At 37.8% G+C, this 21,238-nt stretch overlaps 2 protein-coding genes across 2 annotated transcripts; both read left to right on the top strand.

Annotated features, from left to right (window-relative positions):
* The first annotated feature begins 476 nt into the window (after nt 1-476).
* LOC119072581 (xylulose kinase) lies at nt 477-6,984 on the top strand. The gene is made up of 6 exons (XM_037177831.1): nt 477-847; nt 4,727-4,848; nt 4,912-5,736; nt 5,799-5,914; nt 6,002-6,107; nt 6,176-6,984. Exons 1-6 carry the CDS (start codon nt 794-796, stop codon nt 6,609-6,611), a joined length of 1,659 nt encoding a protein of 552 aa, XP_037033726.1. The 5' UTR covers nt 477-793; the 3' UTR covers nt 6,612-6,984.
* LOC119072599 lies at nt 888-3,350 on the top strand. Its single transcript, XM_037177854.1, has 2 exons — nt 888-1,551; nt 2,688-3,350. Exons 1-2 carry the CDS (start codon nt 1,248-1,250, stop codon nt 3,317-3,319), a joined length of 936 nt encoding a protein of 311 aa, XP_037033749.1. The 5' UTR covers nt 888-1,247; the 3' UTR covers nt 3,320-3,350.
* Nucleotides 6,985-21,238: the final 14,254 nt, after the last annotated feature.

Genomic DNA, 21,238 nt, shown 5'->3' with positions numbered 1-21,238 from the left:
TTTTGTACGATCCGAATCTAACCTGTCTTTAAATAACAGTTTCATTGTTCCATGAGATACAGTTTGTTCATGTCATTTTTACACAGTTTTAGATATGTCAGAGTTTTAAATGTACCCAGTCAATTAAGTTCTTCCCAAATTATGAATTTTTGGCGCAAAATTTAAAATTTCTATCGCAAATTCAAATATTGCGCAATTTGTGAAGAACTTAATTGACTGGGTACATTAAAAACTCTGACATATCGACAATCTTTAGAAACTAAGTAAAAATGAAATGAACAAACTGTAATTTGTTGTTCGTCAAAATAACTGAAACTCGAAACTGGAAAAGCTGCACCAGATACATCGAAAACAATAATTGCCCCTATTGCAGCCCATTATTACAACTTGACAGCAGAAGAAATTTTGTAGGTAACCGTAGTGTATGTACGTGCCGCCACACATATCCGTACATAAGTTCAAAACATAAATATTTATATGGAGATACCTTGACAGTGTGTAGGATGAAAGTGTGGAGAGGAGAGACGTGTAACGAATGGTGGTGTGTTTTTGTCGTGTTGGTTGTTTTGAATTATGATTCCTTTTGCTGTGATAGTAGCCTAATCTATTTTGAAAATTGATTACATACATTCCCTCACGCTACATCATACTCATTTACGTTTCCAGTGTTGTCGGTATCGCATCCGCAGTAAAACATCGTCAGTTCTTCAAACTAAGAGAAAAGTGTATTGAACACACAGTGCCTTCCCATATCAGAATTTTTGTTATTCTTTGTATCAAAAAGTAAACGAAAATGACATCGAACGACAACGAAACGTATCTTGGATTTGATTTGAGTACTCAAAAGGTAAAATTTGGAATTTCTTAAACAAGATTTTTGGAAGATAGTGTGGCGTGATCAGAATAACTGTTTTCCTGCGAAAATGTTTTCGGTTTTATTGAACTGAACGTACAGTCTATCCCTATATACAATGGTTATGCATAACACAACCAACAACACTATAGTTACTAAACTGTCCGTACTGATGTACCGTTTTCGTACGTGAATGTTCGTGTGCGTATTTCAATCGATTATTATGAGTTCGTGTCTGCCTGTCTGTTGTCTGTCACTTCGTAGTGTATTCAAGGAAAACGCAATAGAAAAATCAGTCGCTGCAGGAAACACATTTTAAATTATTCCGTAAAACATCTACAGTGTTCCCACTGTGCCAATACAATTTCCATGTTACTGGATTTGCGTATAAGCAATGGATCCAACAGTAATAAAGACTGAACCACCTGACCAATCAAATCAAGTGATAAAAGAAGAAATTGTCGAAATGACACCATCAACACCGACCATTGTTTTGGATGGCAGCATTGTTGAACGTGCCGAACAACCGTTGCTAAGTCAGAACGAACGGAACCAACGGCAAATGAACGAAGATGAAAGTTTAATCAATTCGGTACAGAAATTTCCAATCATTTACGACCGAACCAATCCGAATTATCAAAATAAGGAACAAGTGCGCCACGTTTGGAGTGTTATCGCTGAGAATGCGAATCGAACGCGTAAGTAAATTTTATGAATCATTTGTTGGGTGAAGGATTTTGATGGATCACATTTTGCGTTTTCAACATGGTCATGAATTTCAGTTAAATGAGACTTACCGCAGTTCTGTAAAGAATCAATCCGTGTTTTCATACATTCTTATGACAGGACGACGATGGGGTCCTCGCAATATAAACTATAATGAAAAGCTCACTTTAGTGATTTGCTCAGCGCAATTTTTAAACAAATTTCCGTTGCAAGAGTGTAAATCGAACGTACATTTCCAAGCGATGGATCAGGCCCAACAAAGCAGCTTTCATTACTACCGTCAGTTCAACGATGATCTTAGATCATTTCTCACTCTATAGAGTGTTTAAGTGAGAGGGATGGCGGGGATGGCGAAATGACAACCTATTGTTCCATCTCGGGATCTACTGTCAGATTCTTTTGTATTATCAACTCTGTCATCATCACCATCACCTTTATCATCATTTACCGACTTGCGACCCCAGCATTCACCGACTTGCAAAACAATTCCATCACGGCCGCACACAGCAATGAAAGTAAATTGATAGGTATGGCCAAACGTTCAAATTTGTTCTAGCCGGAGCACATACGGATTTGCATGGCGCCACCTCAAACGAACTCATTTCTAGTGCAAATTTCCACTAAAAATGAGTTCGTTTCAGGTGGCGCCATGCAAATCCGTATGTGCTCCGACTTGTATGGACTGGCCATACCTACTTATCTACTTTCATTGGCACACAGTCGCAATCGATTCGTCTCACTGCCCCGCACCCCGGACACTCACCCAGCCATTTAAACACATTAATTTGTTAAAAATGATTTTTTTTTTTAAATTTAATTTTAATTCTTTTGTATTATCGATGACAGCAGACCCCGAGTTGATTTTCCATCTCGCTCTACTCAAACACCGTATACCTTGCATGTATCTGACTTTTAGATTGGTAACAATGCGTTAAGTGCTCAATCGTTCAAACGATTCTCTTTCTCTCTGTCATGACTTCGACTATATACGTTGAGCGTTGAGCCATGAATGTTAGCGTAAAATTGTTGAAATCGACCTTCAAACTCAATTTGAATAGATATCAAAAGGACGAGAAAAATTAATTTTCCTCTATTCCGCATCCAACAGCTGATTATTGTCACAAACGTTGGCGATATCTTCGAGATTACTTTGTACGCCAGCTACGCTACCACCGAACAACCGATCCCAGCAAATTGAAACGACCGTGGGTACTGTTCAATAAATTGACATTTTTGATACCATTCGTGGCGCACGTAGTCGACAAAAACAATTCCGAAAATTGTTTCGATGTAGCGAACGGCTATGTGGCCGATATGAAGGTCGCAACGACACAATTGCACGACTATTTATCGAAATTTCAAACCGAAAACTACTACGAATGTGATGGAACAGAAATTAATGATTTGACAATGGAATTGAATGCGGATACAGTCGATGAAGAGGACGACATTGTTCAGCCACATCACAGCCATCAGTCACAGCAAGGACATTTGAGTCAAAATAAGAAAAGAAAGGCAAACATTGAGAGTGGAAGCAGTTTCCCGAGCTTGGAGCCGCTCGATCGAAAACCATATGAGACAATGAGCCGATTAGACAACTCCTTAGACGAACACGATCACTTTCTGTATAGTTTGGCGCCGGAATTGCGAAAAATTGATTCGAAATTTACGTTGCATTTTCGGAATGAGGTCCACAATTTGATATTGAAATACCAGTCGATGTCAGTGAACGACGAATAAAAGAATTTTGACATTTTACGATGCATTTTCAGTTTAAGTCTGAATTCACAGTCATCAGTTTTGCCTCCGTGTTGACATGACAACTAGCATTTCAATGAAGCACATTGAATGAAATGACAACTATCACGTACACGGAGGCAAAACGGATGACTGTGAGACCACCTTAAGTCTTGATTTCTACTTACGAAAAAATCACTCCGTTTTCTCTTAAAACGGAGTGGAAATCAAGCCTAAAAATCGGTAAAATGTATGTGCAAATTCACACAGATCATCGTCTCCCCATCAGGATATTCTGTTGATTTACTTGACCTACAAATTCGCCAATTCGAGTAACAAGAGATTGATGGAAATGCCATTGATGAAGAAAGCATCTGACTGCTTGAATCGTCGAAAAGGTCAAATTATTTCCCCGATATCTAAAGAAGTAATTTCCATTGAATTATGTCTCAAACTTACTGCTACTAAGTAGAGCGAAATATTTGTCTGCTGTTACAGACCTTCAAAAATAATCAATTTGACCTTGTGAAAATCAAGTGAATGTGTATGTCTATTTGACCCGACTCCTCCATTATCGCGGAAACTCTCCACCGCGCAAAAAGTCTCGTTTATTGGTGTATGGATGTGTGTTGTGTAATCGAGAACACTTTGCTATTTCTCATATCGCTGTTTTATTGCTTAGATATCGAAGCAGATTGTAGGTTTCACATTAAATTTTCCAAATTTAAAACAGCCGCTTATGAATACTCATTACTTAACGATGCTATTATGGCTGTTTTCGCAAATAGATAATCAGTTCAGGCCTCCCACTCGACAGAATTTCTCAGTGAAGAATATTGGAGTGTTTTAGCGTTAATAATAACGAAAGGGTTGTACTGGTAGTGATAAACGAAGGATGAATGTGAAGCCAAGGATGAATGTGAAGCCAAGGATGAATGTGAAGCCAAGGATGAATGTGAAGCCAAGGATGAATATGAAGCCAAGGATGAATGTGAAGCCAAGGATGAATGTGAAGCCAAGGATGCATGTGAAGACAAGGATGAATGTGAAGCCAAGGATGAATGTGAAGCCAAGGATGAATGTGAAGCCAAGGATGAATGTGAAGCCAAGGATGAATGTGAAGCTAAGGACAAAAGTGAGACCAAGGATGAATGCGAAGCCAAGGATGAATGTGAAGACAAGGAATAAAAAGAGATTAAAACGAAGTGCGCAATAATTGATAGCGAAAACCTCTGCTGGTAGCAGAGATGGACCTTGTTTCCATTCGAATGGTTTGATAAACTTTTGTAGTTTATCTAAATAGAAATTCTAATCAATTGACGAGATGTTTTCTTATTGTAAACATCCAAGTATGATGTGCTGAGCTAAGCAGCAGCATAATAATTCTGATCCATTTAAATATTTTTTCAGCTAAAAGCTGTCCAACTCGATGCAAATCTACAAGTTTTAGTGCAAGCCGAAGTTAAATTCGATACCGACCTTCAAGAATTCCGAACCAATGGCGGCGTGAACAATGTTACTAACACAGCGGAGTAAGAGCTAGCCACTGATTTTACGAATCGACCTGCTAATAAGATCTTTTCTCCCGTGTACAGATTTTATGTTAAGCCCACGATGTGGGTTAAGGCCCTTGATATCGTGCTCGATCGTTTGGTAGTCCAAGGAGCCGAATTGAGCACAGTAGTCGCAGTTAGCGGTTCGGCTCAACAGCATGGTTCACTTTATTGGTCCAGCTATGGCATTAAGACGTTGTCCGAACTCGATGCTGATAAGTTTCTGCACACCCAGATTGATGATTCTGCCTTTACCATCACTCGTACGCCGATTTGGATGGACGGATCCACCGAAAAGCAGTGCATTGAAATGGAGGAGGCTATCGGCGGCAGAGAAAAAATGGTCGAATATACCGGTTCCAAGTGTTACGCACGATTCACTGGACCGCAGATCCGGAAAATCTATCAAACTCGTTCGGACAGCTACGAAAACACCAAGCGTATATCCTTGGTCAGCAGTTTCTTGGCATCGCTATTTTTGGGTCAAGTGGCACCGATAGATTATTCGGACGGATCGGGAATGAATTTATTGGACATTACAAAGAAATGTTGGTCACAGCCATGTTTGAATTCCTGCGCTCCCGATTTGGAGGAACGATTGGGTGAACCAGTTCCAACGAATTCCGTCATCGGCGAAATTGGGTCATTTTTCGTGCAACGATATTCGTTTAATCCTCGTTGCAAGATTGTCTGCTTCACCGGCGACAATCCTTCAGCACTCGCCGGTTTGCTGGTGGCAAAAAATATGCTGGCAATGTCACTCGGCACTAGCGATACAATAATGATGGCATTGGATGCACCTACCAAAATGGAGGAAGGTCATGTCTTGGTTCATCCGACAGATGATGGATACATGGGCTTATTATGGTTGGTGGTTAGTTACATTTGACTTGACAATCTCTAACTCATTTGTTTTGCTTTCATTTCAGTTTTAGAAACGGATCGTTGACTAGAGATTTGTTCAAACGAGTCGAAGGAAATGATAGCTGGGAGTATTTCAGCGAGCTGCTGGATTCGACACCGAGAGGAAACTTTGGAAACATGGGTAAGTTCACATTTTATGGGTAGAATAGTTTCCGTCGCCCTCTTGCCGGAACCGAGACTAAAAAAAAATATTTTCAATTTACTTCAGCCCTGCATTATCCCCAACAAGAAATCATTCCTCAAGTGAAAGGATCACTTCGATGGAACAAATTAAGTAATTCCAGTGATCCGGAGCTGGCGAAGGGTGTTTCAAAGTGAGAATATCCATCACCCATCAATATCCATCGCCACCAAAAAATAAAATATTTTATTTTCTCGCCAGGTTCTCTTCACCTCAAACCGAGATCCGTGCACTGATTGAAGGTCAAATGATCCATCACAAATCAATTGCTTCCGATATGGGCTTCAGTTTCGGCGAAGACACTAAAATTCTGACGACTGGCGGCGGATCGGAGAATAAATCAATTTTACAGGTCGCATCGGACGTTTTCAATGCACCGGTATACACGCAAAAATCATCGGAAGCGGCCGTCTTGGGTGCGGCGTTCCGTGCAAAGTATGTCCACTATATCACCGAGAATAAGAACGATGAAAAGGAATCGTATTTCGAATATACGAGTAAATTTTTACCGCATCATATGCAGAGAATCTGTGATCCGAGCGTTGATTCGGCTGGCATTTACTCGGTGATGCAACAAAGATACTTGGAAATGGTTCATGTGCTACAGGACATTGTGGCAAAAAATAATAACAAATGAATCACACATTGTCCAATGCCATCCAGTGAGAATGAATGGTTGCCTTGTTTAACCGTAGCTGTGATTTAATCGAAACAATTTGCATTCTAAAAAAATAATTTCTTTTCCTCGTTTTTCAAAAAGAAATTCATCGTACGATGAATTGAGGATTTTGTACAGTAAAAGCAAAAGGCTTAGTAATTTAACTGTTTAAAGTGATTTATATCTATGCTTAGCACAAAGTGATTTACTTAATTCATTAATTTATTTACTTAAATTTACACATTCCCCCAAAAACGAACTTACATTCCAATTTTATTTTTAGAGAAATAATTTTCTTTCTTTTTTTGCAATATTGTTTTTTGTTACCAATAAATTTTTTACAATTTTTTTTTTCGAAATCCAAATGTCGTTTCAATTTAAAACAAGAATAGACCGGCTGAAGCCTGGTGAGGTCTTTTTTCATTTTTTTTTTTCAATTTCTGTTTACTACTAGCTTGGTACTCATTCAAGTACCACTTTGGTATTCAACTACCAAATTTTGGAATTATAAATAGGCAAGCGAGCCGATTAATTTCATCAGTCGGTGTGCAGCTCTCAAACAGTAAACATATCTACAACATCCGTATTAGTCAACTACCACTTTGGTAGTCAACTACCACTTTGGTAGTCAACTACCACTTTGGTAGTCAACTACCACTTTGGTAGTCAACTACCACTTTGGTAGTCAACTACCACTTTGGTAGTCAACTACCACTTTGGTAGTCAACTACCACTTTGGTAGTCAACTACCACTTTGGTAGTCAACTACCACTTTGGTAGTCAACTACCACTTTGGTAGTCAACTACCACTTTGGTAGTCAACTACCACTTTGGTAGTCAACTACCACTTTGGTAGTCAACTACCACTTTGGTAGTCAACTACCACTTTGGTAGTCAACTACCACTTTGGTAGTCAACTACCACTTTGGTAGTCAACTACCACTTTGGTAGTCAACTACCACTTTGGTAGTCAACTACCACTTTGGTAGTCAACTACCACTTTGGTAGTCAACTACCACTTTGGTAGTCAACTACCACTTTGGTAGTCAACTACCACTTTGGTAGTCAACTACCACTTTGGTAGTCAACTACCACTTTGGTAGTCAACTACCACTTTGGTAGTCAACTACCACTTTGGTAGTCAACTACCACTTGGTAGTCAACTACCACTTTGGTAGTCAACTACCACTTTGGTAGTCAACTACCACTTTGGTAGTCAACTACCACTTTGGTAGTCAACTACCACTTTGGTAGTCAACTACCACTTTGGTAGTCAACTACCACTTTGGTAGTCAACTACCACTTTGGTAGTCAACTACCACTTTGGTAGTCAACTACCACTTTGGTAGTCAACTACCACTTTGGTAGTCAACTACCACTTTGGTAGTCAACTACCACTTTGGTAGTCAACTACCACTTTGGTAGTCAACTACCACTTTGGTAGTCAACTACCACTTTGGTAGTCAACTACCACTTTGGTAGTCAACTACCACTTTGGTAGTCAACTACCACTTTGGTAGTCAACTACCACTTTGGTAGTCAACTACCACTTTGGTAGTCAACTACCACTTTAATAGTCACCTACCACTTTGGTAGTCACCTACCACTTTGGTAGTCAACTACCACTTTAATAGTCACCTACCACTTTGGTAGTCAACTACCACTTTGGTAGTCAACTACCACTTTGGTAGTCAACTACCACTTTGGTAGTCAACTACCACTTTGGTAGTCAACTACCACTTTAATAGTCACCTACCACTTTAATAGTCACCTACCACTTTGGTAGTCAACTACCACTTTGGTAGTGAACTACCAAATACTCGATTTATAAATAGACCAGCAGGCCGAATAATTTCGTCAGTCGGTGTGCGTCTATCGAGTAAGAAACATCTTTGCTGCTATATAGTTTGGGGGTCTAACTACCAACAACTACCAAACTTTCAAATTGCAATGTCTGCTATGAGTGATCGGTTACCAGATAACAAATAACAATTGATTTGCCTGGTGTTGGTTTGCTCATAGTAGCATTGCAATTCTAACTTTTATTAATCACATTTGATTTGTGACACAGACGGACGGACGGACGGACGGATGAAGTGCCCACAATAGGTCTTTTTTTCCTATGGAAAAAAGACCTAAAAAATTAAACTGAACCTGGAAAACATTTAGATTTACTTTCAAATTTCGGACACAGCATCTGAGATTTATGTTAAACGTTCCAGACGATAAAAAGAAAATTCCCGAAGTGAAAGTTAAGTCGAAAAGATAAACAGTCTAAGGTAAGGTTTCAGTCAACCAACCGGGGAAAATTCGGTTTAGCACTCAGTCACATCAATTTTAGTAGTCTGTACGCATGGTCACATACATCTTTATAGCATCAACGCCATCAGAAATATGAAAACACTAGCATTGATACCCGACCTTCAACCGGGTCGCACGGATAACAGAATTTTGTACCCTGCTGTTACAAAATTCGTCGAGGATTCTCTCACACATTTAAGACATGCTCACACCGACTGTACTGAAACTTTGGTGTCACTAGTGCGTAAATAGCTATATTTTCATAAGGTTCGCAATAAACGGCAGATATAAAAATGAAAATGCAATAGATCAGTGTCAAATAGCGGTTTCTTCTCTCAAAAAGTGTCAAATGAGTTGTCAATTTCACAAAGCTAACCTCAAAAGATGTTTCGTTCACAGAGCCGCCCCTTGAAATGTATGAAAATTTATGCGGCGTCTCACCATCCAATACTTTTTTTGTTCGATTTGAGGTTAGCTTTGTGAAAATGACAACTTATTTGACAGCTCAAACGACATTGACAATGATCTATTGTGGAATTCAAATTGTGAAAAAAGGCAGTTGTGTTGTGGCCGTGTAAACTGGAGTATTATTAACTGCCTTTTTATTTATTTTTAACTGTATTTTTGAAAAAACTGCCGTTTTGAATTTTTTATCTGCCACTTTGTATTTTTTAACTCAACTGCCTATCTGCCTTTTTATTTATTCCCTTGACTGAAAGTCAGGGTCTTATGAAAGAAAATACCCTTAAATGTCCGTAACGCTAAGTTCACTTTGATATTTTGAAAATGTTCTACATTGGCAAAAAACGTTAAATACAGAAAACGTCCGTACACTTGTGGACTCGATAACTCGAGTAATTCTTTACCAATTTGCTAAATTTTGGTTTTAATCGACGAAGAATGAAAATCATGAGGTTAAGTTCGTAGATGGGCAATATTGGAGTAATGAGATGGGAGTAATTCTCAAGAGATTTTTTTACTTGTTACCGCGATAACTTCCATAATTCTTATTCGATTTTCAAAGATTTTGTCTTAATCGACGAAGATTGAAAATCTTGAGGCTGAGTTTGCAGATGGATAATGTTCCAACAACGAGATGGGAGAAATTCTACACAGACGCTTTCTCTTGTTACCGCGCGATAACTTGAGTAATTTTAACCCGATTTTCAAATTTTTTGTTTTAATTGACAGAGAATGATATTGGAATAGTGAGTTTGGAGTAATTGTAAACATAACTTGTTATACCACAACATTTTTGCAACGGATTTCCAGAAAAATTTCTTATTTGACGAGTAGTGAAATTCTGGATTTCTGGTCTAACAATTAAGAAGTACTTCCCAAAAGAGTTTTTGCTTGCTTGAGAAACCGATAGCTCGAGTAATTCTCAGAGGCTTCAAAAATCAATTTCGACCAGTAGCGTAATTCATGTGGTTAAAACTCGAACATTGGAATTTAATTGGACTAGTAATCTGGGATATACGACAATTTTTGCGTGAAATCCGTATTATTAAAAGAATTTTTTTCGTTCCTAAAATGTTTGAACGAGTGTGAACTTTGTGGCCAGAGCGAAGCGAGGGCCGTAATTCACACGAGTTATATTTTTTCAAGAGGTAGGGAAATACGCCAAATTATACTCAGACGCTTTTCCTTGTTATCGTGATAACTTAAGTAATTTTTACCCGATTTTAAGTTCGTAGATGGATAATATTGGAGTAGTGAGGTTGGAGTATAATTGTAAACACAACTTGTTACCGCGACATTTTTGCAACGGATTTCCAGAAAAAAAAATTATTCGACGAGTAAGTGAATCTGGATTTCTGGTCGAACAATCTAGAAGTCTAGAACAATCTTGCTTGCTTGATAACACGATAACTCGAGTAATTCTCAGAGGCTTCGAAAATCGCAGATTTGAAAATATTAAGTGTTTTCGACCAGTATCGTAATTCATGTGGTTAAATTCGAACATTGGACTTTATTGGACTGGTAATCTGCGATATACGACAATTTTTGCGTGAAATCGCGTTCTTAAAAGAAATTTTTCGTTCCTAAAGTGTTTGCACGAGTGTGAATTTTGCCAGAGCCGTAATTCACAGGAATTTTTTTTCAAGAGGTAAGCAAGAAATGCGCTACCTGTTCAGCGCTTTTAGTAGACTATATAGGAGACTCAACTTAGGAGTAAGACATCGCTCGCTGGACCTACAACTGATAGCTCTTTTTGTTTCTTCAGGAAATTAAATAAATATGAGTAAAATGAAGCATGTGATGACTGCTGTTTTCTGAATAAAAGAGACATCACCTTTTCATGTGACTTTAATTTTGTGATCTCAAAAACACCACCTCATTTAAAAATGGTTAGAAAACTATGGCTGGAATTATAGAAAAAACATAGCCAGTCAAGGGACCTGACCCACCCAAGAGGTGGGGCCTAGTTTTAACTGCATTTTTGTGAAAGTCCCATCTGCCCTTTTCGATTTATTGTCTGTCATTTTATATATATTAACTCAACCACCTATTCTGCCTTTTTATTTATTTTTAACTGCCTTATTGAAAAAGTGTTATCTCCTTTTTTGAATTTTTTTACTCAACTACATATTCTCTTTTTATTTATTTTTAACTGCCCTTTTGAAAAAGTCCTATCTGCCATTTTCAATTTAATGTCTATCATTTTATAAATCTTAACTCAACTACCTCTTGTGCTTCTTTATTTATTTTTAACTGAGTTTTTAAATTTATTATCTGCCATTTTGTATTTTTTATTTCAACCACATATTCTGCCTTTTAAGGAATGTAATACCGGTTAAAGAGTGACTTTCGTAACTACGCAACCTCGCGCAAAATACGAAATGTTCTAACAACACACTTCAAGAACAGAATTTAAATAAGGGTCTCCACGACACAGTAGTTCAAAATTCTCATATAAATTCAGCTTTTTTTGTTGGTTAAAACAAATTTAGGTACAACACTGCTTCTAACATGAACACAGAAAATGCAATCACTGTTTCTTTTGTAAAGATAGATTACTTGTTTTCGTTGTATTTTTCAGCTAAATCTGTGACTTCCTTGAAGGCTGTAATTATGTCAACTCAATTCGACTGCACGTTGTGTGTCATTGTACATTGACTTGATACCTAACTTCCATCTAAACTCAATTCGTCATTGTAGCATATGTGCATGCATATATACACACTTCGAAGATTTCATATGGGTGCACCTGGGAGAGTACAATTAATTAGAATGACTGCCTTTATAAAAACTTCTATCTGCTTTTTATTAGTTTCTAACTGCCTTTTTGAAAAAGTCTCCTTTTTTGAATTTTATATCTGCCATTTTGCATTTTTTAACTCAACTGCCTATCTGCCTTTTTATTTATTTTCAACTGCTTTTTTGAAAACTTGATATCTGCCAATACTCTCTCTAGCATCCAAACTCTCTCAAAAAATCGGTGTAGGGGGGAAAATAAGTTTGAGAATCGCTGATTTTTAATATGACTTAAAAACAACAACAACAACACGAGCGAACAAAGTAGCAGTGATTCATAAACATATCTACCACCTTAATAATTGTAATTTGGTTGCTAGGGAGAGTATTGTATCTGCCTTTTTGAATTTTTTGTCTGCAATTTCGTATTTTTTAACTCAACTACCTCTTCTGCCTTTTTATTTATTTTTCACTGCGCCTTTTTGAATTTTTTATCTGCCACTTTCTATTTTTTAACTCAACTGCCTATCTGCCTTTTTATTTAGTTTCAACTGCCTTTTTTATCCCAAAAATTATTTATTTTAAACTGCCCTTTGTGTATCTGCCTTTTTAATTCTTTTTAACTGCCTGTTTGAATTTTTTAACTCCATTTTTATCTGCCTTTTTGATTTTTTTTATTTCAACCTTTATATTAATTCTTTTTATAATAAGGTAGCAAATGGTTTACCGATACGAGCGAAGCGAGTTCGGCAATACATCGTGTGCGCAAAACCCCCATTTACTACCGTGTTAGGAACATGGTTTTATCTACTGTCCCACAAACAAATCTCAGATCTAGTACACTGTCAAGAATCTGCCAATTATCAGTGAATAAATGAGAAATTATCGAAGTTACCCGTGCGCAAATGAAACATTATCGAAATTTTCAATTCATAAATTGACGCTCTGATGCTGAAAACCAACGAGACATTGAAAACGTATTTAGGTCCTAGTTTTCATTGACAAATAGGTTTCTTCCAAGACCGTTCAAAATGTCAATCGTCATCCACAGAGAAGCCAACACAACCCCAGTTTGAAGTTTTAAAGAAATTCAAAAATTGATAGATCTAGTTCTTCATCTGTTAACCGGAATCGAGTAGAGACGGCATGGAGAACGGACGTGTTTTTACGTCGCTCTCTAAAATGCGTTTTCGTCTTGCATTGCGCTACAAAATTTTGATTTTGTGAATTTGTAATTCAATAATTGTAATTCAACAATATAATTAGTCCATTTAGATTTGTTTTCCTGTGCTTGTCTATTTTTTTACTGTGATTTTATACAAGTATTCATGTATCATGTTCGTTTGCTTTTGTATAAAAGTGGTGCGTACAAAGAAGTTCATTGTTCTTTTGTTTGTGGTCATGCGGTTTTCATTTCGACTTTTGTTCTCACGGGTTTATAACCTAAACTCACTGTGAGCTGTCTCACGAAAATAAATAGTTCTAATCGAGCTATGAAATGAATTAAACGATGCCCCAGTCGGGCTTTGTCTCACGGCGAAATAGTTCTAATCGAGCTATAGCGATTAATTACATCGTGCCCAAGTCGGGCTTTGTCTCACGACAAAAAATAGTTCTAGTCGAGCTATGCAACGAAACCCTAGTCGGATTTTGTGTAACAAACGTCCCTGTCGGGCCCTGTCTCACGACAAAATTCACGGCTCTAGTCGAGCTAAGTAGAAATTGAACATATCAGGCCTTGTCGGGATTTGTTACGCGACGAATTTCTAGTCGAGCTATGTAAAAGAGAACAAGTCGAGCTTTGTTAATGGCAATTGGAGTTCCAGAAGGAATATTCGCTTGTAAGCGTTCCACGTAATCGTTTGTTTGTGTAATTACTACTACACACCCACTACAGGTGCCAATGCCGAGCATTTGTACATTTGTAGGTATAATTGCTTGGGTAACATCACCATTAACATACGGTAACATCAAAATAGTGCACTGAAGGGATATTCTTAACTACATACCTGTAGTATGGAAAGTTTCCGCTCTAAATACGTATGCAGTGCACGTCGGCACCAACTTTTTATAAATTTATTTTTCCAAAAGGGTGAGCACAATGGGCCCACAGGCGGCCTAAGTGCAGTATGACTGAGTAACTAGTCATACGCCCTATTTAATAAATAAATAAATAAATAACCGGAGTATGTGTTACAGCAACATAAATAACCAAAGTAAAGAAAACTTGGAAAAACGTTTTCACACGTCAAAAGATTCAGGTTGGTTCGTATTATAATAGGTGACGGGGCGGGTTCATAAATTCACTGTAGATGGTGTGTAATTAATCGGGTATAGATTGCAGATTTTGTATGAAAAATTTATCGACTTTGCCAATAATTCAGTGGAAATTTCTTAACTAAGCTCAAAACTCAAAACTAACTTAATTTCAAAACTAACTGAAGTGAAACCAAATGTTTCCATTCGGTAAGTTTTCCATGCAAAATCTGCAATTTATACCCGAGTAAAGAAGTGAGCTTTTGTGCTTTTTAGCTTTGGAATAGACAATTTTTTGCTAGGTTAAACATGGCCTATATTGAAATAATGATTGCGGATGCAAAGAGGTAGACCAGCCAACTCACAGGTCTATCTGAATTGATTACATTAACGTTAAATGAATTTCATTTTCACCATTCTATATTACCTTGATATTGAGTTCTTGTTGAGATTTCCATCTTTTTGGTAGAATTAACAATAGCTTCTCAAGATAACGAAATCACGTTTAATTTGCAATCAGTGCATGGCTTTGATTAATGATATGATAAGGACTAGAATTAGGATTAAGGTTTTCATTACACTAACTACGAAAATTGTAATTTTCGCTTCCCGAATGAGATGCGAAAGTTTAAAAATTCAACTCTCAGTAAGCCACGACATCACAAGAGGTGCGAAAGTACTTTCGCCCCCCAAACGAGGATGCGAAAGTAAATGACAGCAACAACAGAGGAGCGAAAGTACTTTCGGCTCTCAAACGAAGATGCGAAAGTAAATGACAGCAACAACATGTGTTCAGTCTGGTGTCGTTGTGATCGCTGTGATTGTTGTGATAGAAAAGAACGTTGCCAATAATTATTTTTTTTTTCTTTACCAGGGGGCTGCCGCCCCCTGGACCCCCGCATATTTCAGCATATTTCGGTAAATTTCATCAGTTGGAACGTGTTTAGGAAGCTCAAATTACAATTTTCGTAGTTATTGTAATGAAAAGTTGTATGGATCACATGGCACGACGTAAAAAAATTCAACCTGTGCGATTGCCGCCCTGGCCTTCGGCCACGGGCTGCAAACTTCGCACACGGTTGAATTTTTTTACTTTCGTCCCTTGTGATCCAAATAACCATTGTGTCTGCGTGTTAACGATTTATGAATTTTGATGCGTTCTTTTTGTCTTTATTGACAAGAGATGAAATCCGTCTGTGCAGAAAAAAAATGGCGTTGATTAGATCTGTGAAAGTGATGGAGAAAATGAGGCTTACACCCATTGAGAGTGTGAAACCTTCTGCAAAAGTAGGTAGGAAAAATGCGACAACACTAATTGCAGACTATATAAGCTAACGATACGACCGATCTCTTATTCCGTGTCATTAACACATTCATTTCTATAAGCATTAATCACCGTTCGGTGTAAGTAAAAAAAAAATATTAATTCAATCAAGAGAATCCGGCATAATATTTTATCAATTACCACGCTCCGATAAAGATGATTAAAAATGACAATATAACTGGTCGAGCTGCCGAATTTCCAATTCAGTATCACAACCGGACCACGTGAATCAAAATGTATTTGAAACTTGCAGTTTTCGCAATTTGTTTAACATCCGCCTTTGCCTTCCCGGACGGAGCACCAACAGCAGCTTGCACATCACTCATACCCCAACATGGACAGCAATTGAATTTTGACCTTCCACTCGAAGTACTTTTTTCGTCCACGTCTCTCAACGCTGGTGCCTTATTGACAGTGTCCTTGCGAGCTCTAAATGGCACCGTTTTTGGCGACTTTCAGTTCAGAGGATTTATGGTCCAAGCACGCGTTGATGATGGTAGTGGACGCGTAGTTGGCTTCTTCGAAACTGGTCCGGGTGTCCGACATGTTGTTTGTCCTACATTGTATCCGGAATCTTCTGTAACGCACACAATTCACGACGATAAAGCTTTCATTCAATTCAACTGGAGAGCGCCAGCCAACGTTGGCGGAAGTCCGTACGTAGTAAGATTTCATCACACAATTGTTATGAATGTTGGCATCTATTGGGGGAATCAAGTTTCGGCTCCAGTCACCATTTTACCCCACTGATCACATTTTTTTTTTTGTAAAAGGAAAATATATTTATTGAATCGAACGCTTAATTTGTGTTTTGATCGGCGGAACGAAGGCCAGTCGATTAGAAATTTTGAATGTTCTTTTCACGTGCGGAAGAAATAACATTGTGTTGTTGATTGGAAGGTATCCTGCTGAGTGAAGTGTGTCGATAGGAAGAAAATTGAGTAAGGTAACAGTGAATTGAAAGAGATCATTTATTTCCAGGTGGAATCGAGGGTACTACCCTTAGAGTAGTGAAAGATAAGTAGTGCTTTACCTTGATGCTTTAGTTTTCCTAACATTTTGCTGTACATAATTACAGAATCCCGGACAGAGATCATTGCTCTTTGTAGTCATTAATCATCGACCAGCAAGGATAACGTATGTAATACATTTATATTCAAATGAAAGATTTTACAATTTAAAGATAGAAAATTTCGCCGAGGTTTTTCGATTCAGGTATTGTACCTAATATCGAAATAACATTTCCTTTTTGTATAGCTACACTTATTCGTTGAATTAAGTAAGATGTTGAGCGCTTTTCGTTTGTTACATCGGCAATTTTACTCCCTATTTTCTTTATCAAATTGAGTGCAAGTTTTCCGAAAATTCCAGAAGTTTCAGAGGCGACCGGCACGAAAACAAATTGATTTGATAGTTCCAGGGGCTATTTAGTTGAATTAATTCGCTGAAATTCTCCAAATTCGTAAAAATTCGCCAAATTCGTAAAAATTCTCCAAATTCACCGAAATTCGCCGAATTCATCAAAATTCACAAAAATTTGCCAAATTCACCGAAATTCGCCAAAATTCTCCAAAAATTTTCCCGACTTCCTAGCTTACCAAGGAGTACTTTTATATTCAATTCGACTGTATATTTGTCCTCACAAAGAAACTAAAGAAAAAACTAAAGTGAGATATTGTTCTGAGCTTTAATTTGAAGAAAATATTATTCACACACACTAATTTCCATTAATGGAACGACTCTATTCAGTTAAAATACTAGAAAAGTAGAAAAATAGCTCTACTCGAATATTTTCAGAATAAAATCGAAAAAACTTGTACATGATTGTCTGCCGAATTTCTGATTTCACCATCGATCGAACTTCTGATACATTGATCGTTGTCATCCGTTCTGTCGTTCGGGCTTTAGGTTAACATGTTTAAGTAAAAATGCCAAATGTCTAAAGCTATAGCGCGACCAAAATAACAACCAAAATTTAGAAAGTCACAGTAAAGGAGAAAATGGATATATTGAACTAAGCAATAATAGTTGGAAGTGTCGAAACTTTGCAAGGTGTCAATTTTTGTTGTTGCATTCAATGGCACTACCTAACTTCCATCGGATTTTTTGATGGATTTGGGTTATTTTGGGATGGGAGATGATTCCTCTAGCACTTCCTAACTTCAATCGGATTTTTCAATGGTTTTGGGTTATCTTCGACATGAGTGAGGTGTTCCAAGATTTGTAGATTTTGGGATTTAGACTAATTTCTCTAGAATTTTTTAATTTCATAAGGTCTTTTGATGTTGTCGAAATGACATACTTACAAAAGTAGTGATATCAGTCAAAAAAAAACCTTTAAAGAGTAAATGTGACGCAAGTCCTTTATTTTACTTATAAAACCACTGATATCGCTGAGGGTGACGCATTGTGCGCCGTACGCAAAAGTTTTATCAACAAACAATTGACTCAAAAAATTTGTGAAAGAAAATTTTACAACAAGAAGTTTGCGTCACGAGTGGCAGATGTTGAGGAACGTACCTATTGTTAGGAAAATGGTTGAAAAATGTAAATGGAAACTATCTATGGAAACTCATAATCAGCAGTTTTATGTTATATATTGTATTATGCTTCCAAATGGTACTGAAAGAATATAAACGAAAGAAAACCGAATCATCTGCCACTTGTGACGCAAATTTCCTGTTGTAAAATTTTCCTTCACAAATTTTTTGAGTAAATTTTTTGTTGATAAAACTTTTGCGTACGACGCTCAATGCGTCACCCTAAGCGATATCAGTGGTTTTATAAGTAAAATAAAGGACTTGCGTCACATTTACCCATTAAGGGTTTTTAGACTGATTACGACTTTATCATCTCAGGAGTCAATTCGCCAATTTCTAAGACATTTGGAAAGCCAGCTCGCTCTGATATTATTGAGTTATAGCTCATTCGATTCGTTGATCAATTCTAGCTAACACGAATATCCCATTAAAAAAAAAAAAATCACTTTGGGTGTAATGTGTCTGTCATGTGATGTCATACATTTTTAGCAATAACCTGAGGAAGGAGCAACCCGAAAAACAAACCCGAGAATTCTGAATTTGATTGATATAGGCCTTTTTTGTCTCAGTAGAGTACGTTTCTGTACTTAAAAGTACTTTTTCCTAACTAGTGTTGAAATATCGCGACGTCGTCTCTCATTTCCCACGTCGTTTAGGAAAAACGTTGTTCCTAACTTATGCTAAGAGGCATTTTTAGCGAATTTGACTCCAGTACACACCTCCGCTTCGAGCTGGAAATTGTCTCATTCGCTAAAAAAGCATTTTAGCATGCTTTAGAAAAATAACTGATCTAAAGACCTCTGTCTTGTAGAGTTTCGTGAGGCTTTATCGTTTATCCGACATCATTTTGAGATATCGGAGATGTTTGTGAGGTTTTTGTTGGACTTTTTTTTAGATTTTGGGGATGCTCGTGAGGTTTTTAAGAGAAATTTTTTGAGAAGAATATTGAAAATAATCGTCAACCTAAGATAGATAACTAATTTGATTTTCCGAAAATATTATTGATAAGATTATGAAAAAATATCATCCAACAATTTTTTAATTACAAAGAAAATTCGTCAAAATTCGTCAAAATTCGCCGAAATTCACCAAATTCGCCAATTTGCCGAAATTCTCCAAATTCGTAAAAATTCGCCAAAAATTCAACTAAATAGCCCCTGGATAGTTCGGAATAGTGATTGATTTTGTCAACTTCTGCTTTCTTGGCTGCATGTCCTGCATGTTTTGATGTTGAGCTCAAATATGATGGAGCGAAGGTGTCTCTGCACGTATAATCCCAGAGCAATGATTTGCCCTTTGCCCAGGGTATTAAAGTTAATCCGTCTGGCTTCTTTCCATCTGGTCTAGAGCAACCAGGTGGTTCCAAAATTGCAGGTACTTCAGCTGATCGTAGCGATCGTTGAAGGATATTGTTCACCATCGCATGTCTGACTTTTGTACCTTTGGCTTTTGAACAAGATAGGTGTCGGGGAATCTCGCACACGCGATCATAGTATGCGTCCTTTTACGACATGTAACGAAAAGTCATGACTGTGCGAGATTCACCACTTAGATGTGAATCTCGCACACCATGAATTTGTGTGGTGTGCGAGATTACCCTACCCCACAAGATAGCCCATGTCGTCCGAATTCGGTTACTTTTTCTCCACAGATGCACTTATGAGGTTGGACAATGGTCGTACCAAGACGAAGAGACATTGCGATTCTGAATTCGTCATTAGACAAATGTGTTCCCAATTGTGGCGATGGTAATACTTGAAGCCAAGCGCCGGTTTCTGTTATAGAATTAGCCAAGAATCTTGCTTTGTCTTCTGTTTTCTTAAAAGATGTGCTCAAGGAATCGATTTTGTTTTTGATTGCGTCCAATTCCCAGATTTTTTGAAAACGTCGTAATCCCTCTTCTGGCAATTCACCAAACTCTTCACACCAAAGTTCTTCTGCTTCAGATTTAGGAGGATCAGTCTGTCGGTATTCTTCAGATAACAGATCGTCCACCAAATCAGAAACTTGGTAAATTGATGAGAGAAAGCATGGTAAAGCGATTTCGGTTGCGTGCCTGATTCCAATACCTCCACTTTCAATAGGCAGAGCGGATTCTGACCAGGCTTTTGGTGTTAATTGAATATTGAGCAGTGATTCCAATGATTCTTTCAAAACCTCGTCATAGCGTTTTAGACCAACATGATTACGCCACATCGGGGTTCCACGGAGGAAGAAAATCAATCGCGGTGTTGTAATGGAAATTCGTAGTAGGAGGTAGGCACTATGTGCGCTTATCTTCGTTAATTTGTTCGAAAGACGTTGCAGTTCGATGATTTTCTTCTCAAGACAAATGACGGAAGCCTGATCTGTAAGTGGACTTCCTAAAAGAAATTCGTTGCCTTCTCGTATTTCTTGAATCCCTGGAGACACCATTTGGAACATTTTCACGACTTCGTTACTATTGTCTATTGAATGTGAGCCCAAAATAGAAATTTCGCATTTTCCGTGGTTCAATTCCAAACCAACTTCTCGAGCTTTTTCGATGATCATTTCAAGTCCAAGCAAAACATCATGTGCGCGTGTGCAAATTATGTTTTCTTCCCGGTATCCGAGTCAAGATTTCCCGGATTTCCCGGTATCCAAAAATGTAAAAGTGACTTCCCCCTACATACATTTCCCGCTGGTTTGTGCAGCTATAATTCGATTTCCCGGTATCCTAAAATTTTTTTCAGAAATTACCCGGTATCATGGATACACCACAGATTCAAATCTAAATTCAGCAATTGAAGCGATGCAATGATTCTCTGTATGGTTAGGCAGAACAAAGCAGGTCCAAGTGGATCTCCTTGCTGGACCCCTCGCTGGGACAGTAAGGATAACTATATTTCTAGAGCGTAAATTCAGAACGAGTTTGTAGGTTCTCCCGAGGATTCTTCTTATTTCTTCCCTAAGTTCACCCCTATTTAAAACTGGATTCAATCATTCAATTCATTCAATTTTTGGAT

This window comes from Bradysia coprophila (assembly GCF_014529535.1).
Source record: "Bradysia coprophila strain Holo2 chromosome IV unlocalized genomic scaffold, BU_Bcop_v1 contig_84, whole genome shotgun sequence".
Lineage (NCBI taxonomy): Eukaryota > Metazoa > Arthropoda > Insecta > Diptera > Sciaridae > Bradysia > Bradysia coprophila.
The sequence above is the reverse complement of the archived record's forward strand: the minus strand, read 5'-3'. Positions and strand labels throughout refer to the sequence as shown.